This window comes from Dermacentor variabilis, chromosome 10 (genome assembly GCF_050947875.1).
Source record: "Dermacentor variabilis isolate Ectoservices chromosome 10, ASM5094787v1, whole genome shotgun sequence".
NCBI classification, from domain to species: domain Eukaryota; kingdom Metazoa; phylum Arthropoda; class Arachnida; order Ixodida; family Ixodidae; genus Dermacentor; species Dermacentor variabilis.
Genome location: NC_134577.1, coordinates 117,674,188 through 117,686,259, shown reverse-complemented (window position 1 = coordinate 117,686,259; position 12,072 = coordinate 117,674,188). Strand labels below are relative to the sequence as shown.

The window sequence follows — 12,072 nt, the reverse complement described above, 5'->3', positions numbered from 1 at the left end:
AGCGGGGTTGGTTGGCTCACTTTCACTTGACTCGCCCTCCTACATTAGAAATGCGAAGATACAATGAAATACACAAATGTGAGGATACAGCTTGATAAAGGGCAAAAAAGTGCATCTGGAAACAAAGTTTGCTGCATGTGTACACAAAACCTCGGTATAAGATATTTAAATACAAGTATAAGTCTCCAATAAATTTACGTATCTAAGAAAAAGTCACCACATATAATGCATGAAACAAGGCAAATAAACATGTTGTGCAATCACAGAATCCTAAGGCCCGCCACCACTCCCCCTGATGACGTATCGCGCGCATTAAAAGGTAGTGCACTTCTTCCCTGCTTTTCACCCTTGTACACACAGGTCTGAACCACCATTGTCGGCTCACCCATGCCTCCCCCCCCCCCCCCCCACGCTTTCATTCGCACATACAGCATGCGGTGCGCATTCACAAGGTTATAGCACTTCCACTCTATACAAAACATGACGGCGATGGCAGGAGTGCGCCTGCAGTGTCCATGTAATTGCTGTCGCAATAATATAATACGAGTATCCAGAAAGTGAAGCGTCCCGGGGCCCATTACCTTCCGCAAAAGAAGAAGCAACAAACTCCAACTTTCACCATGCAACAATGCGCTGCTCTGCAACCTCTTTCTTGTTTTCTTTTGTGGGGTGGGGGCACCGGAATGAAGAAACGCAAAGGAAAGCATGTTGGCCACAATCGAATGCCTACTTTGGGCAAATATAATGTGGCTACTGAAGGAATATAGAAGAAAACATGAGACGCTTGGTCCACAGAGAACCATATGCATACTGCTTGGTATCCTACACTGGCGAGACAAGACTCTCCGGAGAGTTTATGCTCAAGCGAACGCATTGCAATCCGTCGAGTCCCCACAGTGATGGCAGCGAGCGAGTATTGTTTCATTTTCTTGTCTGCTAGCCAGAAAGCGTCCAAAACTGCCAGGTGAAAATCCACTGGGCCAGAGAAAAACGAATGCTCATTGAACGTGTTGCGCTGTGGTCGGGGTAACATGAGAAAAACGCATGCTTTTTGGCTGGTTCCTGCTGCCCACGGGTAGCGAGAACACAAAAATTTAAGAAGCTCAATGTGTCCTCGCGAATAAAAGTCAAAGTAGAAAAAATAAATAAGAACGTAGTTACCTTGGCTGGCTTTAGTGTCTTGACATGGATGCTTTGGTGTAGGTGAAAAAATAATGTTGATATTTTTTTGTGACATGACGGCACAATTGAACCACCACAATGCTTCGCTGCATGGTTTGTCAACTTGTCTGATAGTGTGTTGATTTGGCTTGTCTCGTATGTTCCGATCTAAGTCTAGAAAAGTCAATGCACCTTTGGCGTCGAATGTTTATAACAGCATTAAATGCAGAAAGTTCCGGAATGGAAAATCTGAAGCATAACTTTGGAAATGTTAACGCACCTTTCACATCAAAAGTTTGAGATTTATAGCCATAAAGTTTAGAAATTGACATCCATGCGCTCCGTAGATTCCGTGGCAAGCCCGTTACCATCAAAACGCCCTTGAAACTTTGTGCTTGAATTATGCGTTATGTTACTCCCGGTACATGGGCGTTGCCGCGAAATCCAGCCCGAGTTTGCAATGTTCGCTGTGAAATGTCTTTTCGAGCGTGGAAGACATTCTAGACAAAATCCAGAATGATTTCCGGCGCCGGGGGTTGCTTTGGTCGGCGATGCATGGACAGCATGAAAAAATTTCAGGGAGGGGGGGGGGGCTGAAGCTCCATAAGCCCCCTCCTCCCCCTGGCTATGCCCCTGGGACATGCCCCGCCTTTTCAAGTGTGCTGAGCCCAACATGAGTGATGACAAAAAGGTGCACTATCTTGTGCATGGAGTAAAGTAAGAGCTTTTTGCGGGTCTCGTTCGCAATCCACTACGCACGATCGATGAGTTTCGATCAGAAGCAACAACAATTAAAATGATGCTTCAGCAATGAGCTTGGCAATAAAACCGCGGTCTAAGCTGTGCATCCTCAGATATCTTTTCTGTGTGCACAGAATAACCTGCACACACTGTGGGTACTCGTCAGGTCTGTAGCCAGGGAAGAGCTACGCAAGATGCAGCCTCACGAGACTCCTCCAGAGCCGTCTATTGTCGATATTGTAAGAAGCAAGTGAGGCAAGTCATATGGGAACCACAGTGTGAGCTGCTACCGGCACGACCGGCACCAGCGTACTCCCACATGCTTAGGCGACCCGCTATTCACAGTGTGCCCATCGTTCACAGTGCGCCCATCGCGAGGCCAAATAGCTACGCAACAATAGCAAGCAATGCGTCTCGTATGGCTGAGACGGCCCAGGAAAAGTGACATGTGGTGTGACGCTGACCATAGGCCTCTGTGTTTTTACTGCGTCTGTACCGATATTGCTGGTACCGTCAAGCCGGGCTTAGAAGATTTTCAATGAATGCACCATGCTCCTGAAATGGTGAGAGACCATCCGACATCGAAGAATACTTATGTACGCATCAGAGTTTCAGCACACCTGAAACTGATGTTAGGTCTGCTAACATCAGCACACCTTGCTATCATCAACCGCGGTCATTATACCCTATGCGTTACTGATCGCCCAGCCAACGTGACTGTTCAAGCACGGCTAAGCATCGTTCACCTAGCCCAAAGTCAGAGAACTTAAGATGGCCACTAACAGTCATACATGCAAACACCCTCCGCTGCACTACCATGGTGACATCGATGATTGGTTCCCGGTAAAGAAGTGCAGTAATGAGAAAATAGCTTCAAACTTGCCTTTGCTTTTTATGGGTACGAGCTGAATACATTAATTGATACCAGGGCAGATTATACAGTGATAAGCTATGAACTGGCAAAGAAGTTCTCTTTTGCAGTACTCTTCTGAAGTTAGAAAAAGTTTTGACTTAGTGGAATGGACCTCAGATGTGCACAGCAGGTGGTCACCTTATTATGCTTTTCGGCAGATGCACTGCAAGTGTTCGAATACAAAGATATAATACGTTGGTGACTTGGTAGTACTTTCAAAATGCTCGAGGGATGTCATACTTACAATAGATTTCTGAAGGCTAACGGTAGCCATTATCAGCTTACAGAAGTTGTGTATCATTCTCGACTGGACTAGCTATAAGCTTGGAAGAATCAGGAGAGCCGTATATTGCTCCACTGTGACTCGATGATTATGTAACTGTACTGCCACGTAGCAGTGTAATAGTTCTCATCAAAAATGGCACATTCAATGACTACCAAGGTATAGCAGATAGCAACACAAAACTATTCTTGAGCAGTAGCGCGTGTTGCATAAGGACTCCTACCTCCGTAAAGGGTGTGCAGATATCCTTTTCATAAATTTTGGAAATGAGTTTCAGCACATTGCGGAGAAAACAACTATCATCTTCTTCAATGAGTTTCCTGAAACAACAGAATTGGGCAGCTTAGAGCTAGTATCAGCGACCGTGTCAATGACCCGCGATGTCCGTGAGGTAATTGCAATCAATCCGAACCTTTCAGTGCTTCAAAAGCAACAGTTACACAGCCTGATACAGGATTTTGCTGAGTGTTCCTCCACTTCAAAAGTGCTTTGCATGACCATTGTAAAGCACAGAATTATAACAGAGGAGATGACCAGACTGGCATGGCAACATCCGCATCGAGTCTCGCCGAAGGAAAGAGCGATTATCAAGAACCAAGTACGTGCAATGCCCAAAGACGATGTCATTCAGCCTTCCAACAGTCCGTGGGCATCTCATGTAGGGCTTGTTAAGAAAAAAGACAACACACTGTGGTTCTTTGTAGACTGCTGTAAATTGAACAGCGTGACTAAGCGGGATGTATACCCCTTTCCACGCATCGATGGCATGTTAGATTGGCTACAGTCTGCAAAATTTTTCTCCTCCCTCAATCCGAAAAGTAGATATTGGCAAATTGAAGTGGATGAGCAAGACCGTGAGAATACAGCATTTGTCACCCCTGATGGGGTTAATGAATTTGAAGCTCTCCCATTTGGTCTTTGTACTGCCCTGGCATTGTTTCAGTGCATGGTGGATGCTGGGGGTATGTTCCAGCTTAAAATGGCAGTCTTGCGGTTAGTGTTAGAGACACTCCATTCAGCAAACTTAACAATTAAACCGGAAAAGTGTCAGGTCGCATTTGACGAACTTTGATTCCTTGGACATGTCATCAGCGCTCAAGGTGTTCGACCAGATCCCAAAAAGACAGAAGTTGTCGCAAAGTTCTCGACGCCCATTAACAAAAAGTCAGTACTACGCTTTTGGGGTCTATGTGATTGCTATAGACGATTCGTCAAAAAGTGTTCAAAAATAGCAGAGCCTCAAACAAACCTTCTAAGAGAAGATGTACCATTCATGTGGCAAAGCAAGCAACACAGCACGTTTAATGAGTTAAGAAAACGCCTGCTGAGTTGGCACCAGCTCATTCTCCACTTTTAATGAGTGCTCAGGCAAAGGCTAAGCTTCTTTCAGACAAGAGGCTGGCAAGTGAAAAGCTGTTGTGTTGCCGTATTCAGGGTAAACCTGAAAATGCAGCGCCGAGTGTCCCAACAGCAAGGTTTCGTTGCTGTAACAAAAAACATGATTTGCTTTGTGCACTGTTGTGGAGATGGCCACTTCTATAGCTCAAGGGTGGAAGTGCTATCCAGTCGTGCCATCCTGTGGCAAACCTTCAAGCTCTGCCAGCCTGCTCTAAAACAAATTTTGAATAAAGTCGTTAAATTTAGTGAGTTGTGCACATTCACTAGCAACCACACAGCCATAGTCGTGCCTTAGTCTAGCCTAGATAATCAGTTTCAGCAGTTGCGTTTAGAGTGTGGTCATTAGGTGGTACATTGTAAGCTATCTGTGGGGAAATTAAAATTGTATTTTGTATCTTTCTATGCATGCACATACTCTGTGGACCAGCTAAAGATGATTGGAACTGGTGCTCTTTTTACGGGGCAGTCGTGAAGAAAGGCTGGACTGTCAACTCGGTGGATTAGTTGTATACGGTCTGTTCAGTGCACAGCTCTTCAGTTTGGCTATAATGATACATATTGTTGTGCACTTGAGTGGCTTCTGTGTTGATTAATGGCAAACATTGTGTGTGCAACACCTGAGAACTGTTTCACCCGCCTGTCGCATGTGGTCACTGATCTGATAGTGCAGCATGGCGACGAACCACGGAAGCAACTCCGTGAAACATCTCGACCTTTCTCCTTTGGCAACAGTGATGATGATGATGATGATGATGATGATGATGATGATGATGATGACGCCTCAGTTAATGGCACAGAGTTGTCGCTCCAATTTGGATTCTGTCTACGCCATTTTCTGCATGACTACACCATGCCGAATCGCCTTTTCTACCGCAGAATGCAATCGAGAGATCTAAAGTTTCTGTTTTAATCAACCGCAGCAGCCAGAATGGCAGTCATAAAATGGCAGAAAAAATGCAGACTGCAGAAACTGTGTTCATGGCAACAATGCTCACAACACGACGTCCAGAAAATTTAAGCCATTGTTAGGTGTCTAAAATATTTGTTGTTGTTGAACATTGGGTCTATGGGGCCCCAAATAAATCAGTTTGTCTGAAAAAGTTGACTGTATAGCTCATGATATTAGGTGTGTATGCAGAGAGGAAAGCCAGTGAACTGCTTTTCCCAGCAAGGAATGTGGGAGACTTGATAAACACGCAATTTCCAACTAACTTCACATATATATTGCATGTTAATACCGGCTGTCAAAATAAAATGTCACCAAGAATAAAAATAACAGATGGCTTTATGCTAATGGCAATTACTTTGTATTTATGGGCATTCTTCGTGATAGTTGTGAGTGTTTTTTTTTTTAAATTGTGCGCAGATAATAACTTAGGTGGAAATACCTCACCCTTATTAACCTACTTTGTCTATATGGTGTCAATGCAGTAGTTGTGAAAAATGTAGTGAAATGATAGGTAACGGTGCTTAAAGCAGCCTATAGGTCTGAGCACTGCTTTTTCTTGGTGACAAAGAACTTTTGCAATCTTAAAAAAAAAAAAAAAGTAAATATGTCTTCACAACGTCTTCATGTGCCCAGGATTGCAGCGGTGTCAAACATAAACCTCGTCACCTGCATGCCTAGTTCATCGCATTAGAAATGAGCGGCCATGCTCTTTTCCCAAGGTGTCAGTTATTTTTGGCGTTTATCTGGTCTTCATTGAATGCGAAGCCACATGCTTCTGTTACATTATTGCTGAATCTTTCTTTATTTTATTTATTTATTTATTTTTGGTTGGAAAGAGCCCACTCATAGCCTAGGTTGCTTTTAACATTGTTATCGGTCATTTCTTGACAGCCATGACAACCTTTGCATTGACACATTAACAATTAAGCTAGCTTATAAAACTTAACTAACTAAAGCTGAATATTATTTACTTCATTGACCACAAAAAATACTTACGACTAGCATTAACAATACCCACTAACATAAGATCAAGCATAGTTCATTATTATTTTTCTCAGCCATATTTACTTGCCACAGCCAGCATGGAAATTATTCTGTTCTGCAAAGTCAAATAAAGAACAGCTTTACTTACTATGCCTGTATTTCACTCATGTTGAGCTTTATCAAGCTACACCAAAATGCATATCTTATGCTCCAAAATGTCGAAATTACTGCTCCCAGAGCTGCTACAAAACAGCCTAGGTTGTGCCACCTTTGCATATACGATTGCATCCTTTGTGTGTATCTACTCGCCTTGTAATGCACTCTTATTCACCATATTTTGCAGCTGGTTCTTTGGGCCCATGTCCCGGCAAGAAGCATCAGACCTCCTGATGGCTGAGAATGAAGTGGGTGTCTTCTTGGTCCGCAATAGTACAACCATAGCGGGTGACCTGGTGCTGTGTGTCCGGTGAGTGCTTAGTCCTTCACAACTACAGGGGCAGGTGAACTATCGTGGTGGTTACGGATGCCAGTTCTGATTGAGATATTGACTGGGAGTGGAATTTTCCTTTGAGTGCTCTACACTCCAAGTGGACAAGTAAATGATTATTGACCAACTGCTGCAAAACTTCAGTTTGGCTAAATCGATTGTAAATGTTGCACTATGTTCCATCAAAGCAGTCTTGGTGAAGCTGCAGGGCTCAAAATTCTCATATTTTAACGATATAGCATTAAGGAGCCTGTGTCGCAGAAAATCCGGTGTTGGCGTCCCACGTAGGCATCCAGCGTCAGACATTATTTTGGCAAAAATATTTCGGAACCACCCGTACCCAGGTCATCCATGTGGCACAAGGAGTTTACGGAACTAATTGAATTTCTCAAGCTAAAATACGTGGAAAAATCGTAAACTACGACTACACACAGCCTTCAGACATAATAGCTCTCAGATTGTAATTCGACTAGATGAGAAAACAATTCTGTTATGCGAACCTAAAGGACCCCCTTTTCCGGCTTTTCCACAATTCACAGACCAACTGTGGCATCCGCCATTTGCACGCGCCGGCACGTGGGTGTCTCGGGGGGGCTACAGAGCAGCGTGCCTGGTTCCTTGCAATACCTCCAGCTGGCGCTCGCCTCCGTCGCATCGCGGCCCACGCAAGAGGCCAGGTTTCTACCGCAAAGCCCGCCTTCGTGCATAGCGTTTGCAGCCAGCGTTTCCCGGCAAACATTACGGTTACATATGCTCCAGTTGCCAGGATGCATGAGAAGCAGTCAGGGATCGTTGACTGCTATCACATTCCACTCTTAATGGCGAAGCTTAAGCGTCCTCCAGATTCCATATTTTTTTTCTGCAGCCTTCAAATAGCACATTGGCAACTGAAGCAGGGCACATGGTAGTTAGCAGATGCGACACATATCCTGTACCACGACCAAGATTTTCCATGTGCTGTGAGGGCTGCACAGTCTCGGAGGTCACGCACAGTCAGCATTCAAGAGGCTGTAACGAAGGTTTTATGTATGCTCAAACCAAAACAACAACCTTTCGACAGGAGGGGGAGCTGTTTCGGTTGACTTAAGAGGGGGGGGGGGGTTACCACCTCAAAAGCTTTCTATTTTGGTGAATCTCTGCCAGTCAGTGCGCTGGGTTTTGCATAATTTCCAGTGAGTGATAACTGTGGCATCTTTTCTTTTTTCTGTTAAGTTTCGCTGACAAGGCGGTTTGTTTTTGCAACTATTTGGGGTGCGCCCACTTGCATTTCAAGCATAAGATCTTATGCGGCGGATGCTCTATCTACATGCAGTCTGAAACTACGATTTTACGTGGTAGACAATCTTGTTGCAGTTGGCCTTTCACACTTGCCGCATCTCTCAAAATCGCAAAAAGTGTACCAAATATCACTGAGATTTCCAGAAATGCAGTTTCTTGATGACTATACTCACTGTAAGACACACGTTCTGGCTTCGACTGTACTTGTCAACTGTAGAGAAAGGATAAGCACACCTACCACAGCAGTGCTCATTCAGTGGCCATTGCACTCTGCTGCCAAGCATGACTCGAATTCAACATCATCCTGCTGCAGCAAGCAAGCACAAGTCTGGAATGCAAAAGGGCTCTTATTACAGGGGCCTGGGTGTGCATCAGAGGGTTGGTGAAAATTAATGCAGTCTATGACCTCTCTTTTATGAAGACCTTGAATTAGCAGTGATAAAAGTGCAAACTCAGTATACTGTAGTAATGGGCTACTTCAATGCAAAAATGGGGGAGAAGCAGGCTGGTGAACAAGCAATTGGCAACTACAGTGTCGGTTCTAGAAACGCTAGAGGAGAGATGCTGGTAGAATTTGCAGAAAAGAATAAGTTGTGAATAATAAATGGCTTCTTCAGGAAGCGTAGCAACAGAAAGTGGACCTGCAAAAGCCCTAATGGTCAAACAAGGAATAAAATTGATTTCATACTATCTGCCGATCCCAGCATAGTGCTGGATGTGGAAATGTTAGGTAGGGTGCGTGTCATCAATCAGGTATTCGAGAAATCCGCAGTGTACAATCAGCCTCTCTATATGGCTTTCACAAATTACGAAAAGGCATTTAATTCAGTCGAGATACCAGCAGTTATAGAGGCATTATGCAATCAAGGAGTACAGACTGCTTACATACATATCTTGAAAAATATCTACAGAAGTTCTATGGCTGCTTTAATTCCACACAAGAAAAGCAGGAAGATACCTATATGGAAAGGGGTCAGAGAGGGAGGGAGACACAATCTCTCCAATGCTATTCAATTCGTTCCTGGAAGAAGTATTCAAGCTATTAAACTGGGAAAGCTTAGGAGTAAGGATCGACGGTGAATATCTCAGCAACATTCGGTTTGCCGATGACAGTGTTCTATTCAGCAACAGTGCAGACGGGTTACAACAAATTATTGAGGACCTTAACAGAGAGAGTGCAAGAGTTGGGTTGGAGATTAATATGTAGAAGACAAAGATAATGATAAACAGCCGGGCAAAGGAACAATAGGTCAAGATCTCCAGTCAACCTCTAGAGTCTGTGAAGGAGTACGTTTACCTAGGTCAATTAATCACAGGGAACCCTGACCATGAGAAGGAAATTCACAGAAGAATTAAAATAGTCTGGAGCGCATATGGCAGACATTGTCAGCTCCTGACTGGAAGCTTACCATTATCATTGAAAAGGAAGGTGTACAATCAGTGCGTTTTACCAGTGCGGACATATTGGGCAGAGGCTTGGATATTGATAAAGAAGCTTCAGAATAAGTTAAGGAACGCGCAAAGAGCGATGGAATGAAGAATGCTAGCCGTAACGTTAAGAGACAGAAAGAGAGCAGTTTGGATCAGAGAACAAATGGGCATAGCCGTTCTTCTAATTGACATTAAGAGAAAAAAATGGAGCTTGGCAGGTCATGTAATGTGCAGGTTAGATAACCGGTGGATGATTAGGGTCATAGAATGGGTACCAAGAAAAGGGAAACGCAGTTGAGGATGGCAGAACACTAGGTGGGCGATGAAATTAGGAAATTCGCAGGCGAGTCTGTTGGTCTAGCTGGTCTGTTGCTTGACAGCTTAAAATTCCGTCAACCATTCTGTAAAGCAAAGATGGTCAGCCACATCAGCTTTATCCACTTTTTGCTTACTGTACAAAGATAACCACAGCATTCGAATACAACCATCAAATACCTTTTTCTTAACCAACCTGATTTCTGGTAAAACAGGTGTACAGTAATATGTCAAGTGCTTTATTTTTAGACTGCATAGAGCTTTTTAATATTGCCAGTGGGAGGCAGTGCAGTTAAAAACCTTGAGCTATATTTTTTGAAGAGGCAGTTGTTACTGGCACAAGGAATAAGATCTTAATTGAATAATTAACAAAATTTCACTGATTAAGTTTTTAAATAAACGTTTTAATGCACCTATTGCAATTTTGGCCCTCCGTGGTGGCGTAGCGGCTATGGTGTTGTGCTGCTAAGCATGAGGTTGTGGAATCAAATCCTGGCCATGGCAGCTGCATTTCAACCGAGACAAAATGCAATAATGCTTGTCTATCATGCATTGGGTGTGCATTAAGGATTCCCAGGTGGCCAAAATCAACTTGGGGCCTATCACTGCGGGATGCCTCATAATCAGATCGTGGTTTTGACACAAAAGAAACTGCAGAATTAAATTTTTTTTAATTTAGCAATTGTGCTCATGGAGATGCAAGGCATGTCGCATGGAACGAACCCTCACTATGGCACTAGTTTTGAGGTATTCATTCCCAATGTGTGCAACAAAATACACTCTGTCTATCTATGTGTCTGTCCATCTGTCTGTCCATCCGTTCGTCTGCCAGTGTGTATCTGTCTGCCTGTCCATCCATCTATCTATCTAATCTTACACCGACCCAGCGACTGAAGCCCAATTCGCCTACCAGCTTGGGCACCTAGGCGTGTGCTCGTTGTCATGGTGCCATCGTGGTCATTCTGTTGTCATTCTATCTTTGTCATCAGACTTTTGTCTTGACGTCACTAAAGAACCATGTATGTATGAGTCGCTCTTCAACAAACCTCTTTCACGCTGGCGTGGTTCTCTGTAGTTCGTTGAACCTTTCATGCCGACTTGGAGCACTGGGCAAATGCCACTCGGTCTGTGCTGGTCTTCAGGGAACCTTTTTGATGGCAGTTTGGTTCACTGGGTATGTGCCAGTAGATGTGTGCTCCTCTTCACTGAGCATCTGTAATACTAACTTGGGCAGTTGGGTATGTGCCTCTGGTGTATGTGCACACCCAGTGCCACATACCCAGTGACCCCAGTTGGCGAGATGTTCATTGAAGAGCGGCATTCGCAAAAGCGATCCCTTAAACGTCTAGTGCTGAGCGGAATTGAACCCATGTTGCAAGGGTTCCTCAATGACACCAACCCGACGCTTTAGCAGGCTCTGCCACGAATGCATTGGGTATGTGCCGCTCTTCAATGAACATCTCGCCAACTTTGGTCACTGGGTATGTGGCACTGGGTGTGCAGTAAGTGAGGGAACGATTCTCAGTGTTCACAGCCACTGGCACGGATTCTTGTCTCGAAGGCCATGCACAAACTTTAGGCAGCACCACCAGATGGTGCAGTGGGTCCAGAAACAAGCCCGAGAGAGGTGCTTGGTTGCCGCATTATTTCACATCGTTTAGATGCACTGCCACTGCATAGATTTCCGAGGCTGAGCGCAGGCTGAGCGGCAGCGGCACTAGATGGTGCCGAGTGTTCTTGGCGAAGTGTGCAAGAGGAGTTCCGCCGCACTACACACCCCATGCATAACTCGTTTCAGCAGTGGCAATACATTGGACTGCTGTATTGATTCGATGTTAGATGCATTGCCGTCAACAGTCCTCATGAGGCGGGTTCTGCAAATTTTTTGGTCTTTGACTGCTTTTCTGCAAACTTGGGGGACTTGGTAGGCCATTGTCTAATGGGTAGCGCGCCGGGCTGCTGTGCTGAGGGAATGTGCTTCTAAACCAACTGTTGGACCAGCTTCGGTTACTGAGCATGTAACACTGGTTACGTGCCACTTATCAGTGAACCTCTTTGATGCCAACTTGGGTTACTGGGTATGTGCCATTCTTTAGTCACAATAAGACCCTTTAATATTTCTCTGGTGTGGG

General features: G+C 44.5%; 1 protein-coding gene across 1 annotated transcript in view; it reads left to right on the top strand.

The window, feature by feature from the left end:
* The window catches only part of Crk (Crk proto-oncogene, adaptor protein), an 83,631-nt gene that overhangs the window by 4,801 nt on the left and 66,758 nt on the right, over positions 1-12,072 (top strand). Inside the window, exon 2 of the mRNA XM_075673317.1 lies at positions 6,773-6,895. Coding sequence (XP_075529432.1) covers positions 6,773-6,895 — 123 coding nt within the window. The remainder of the gene's footprint in view (positions 1-6,772; positions 6,896-12,072) is intronic.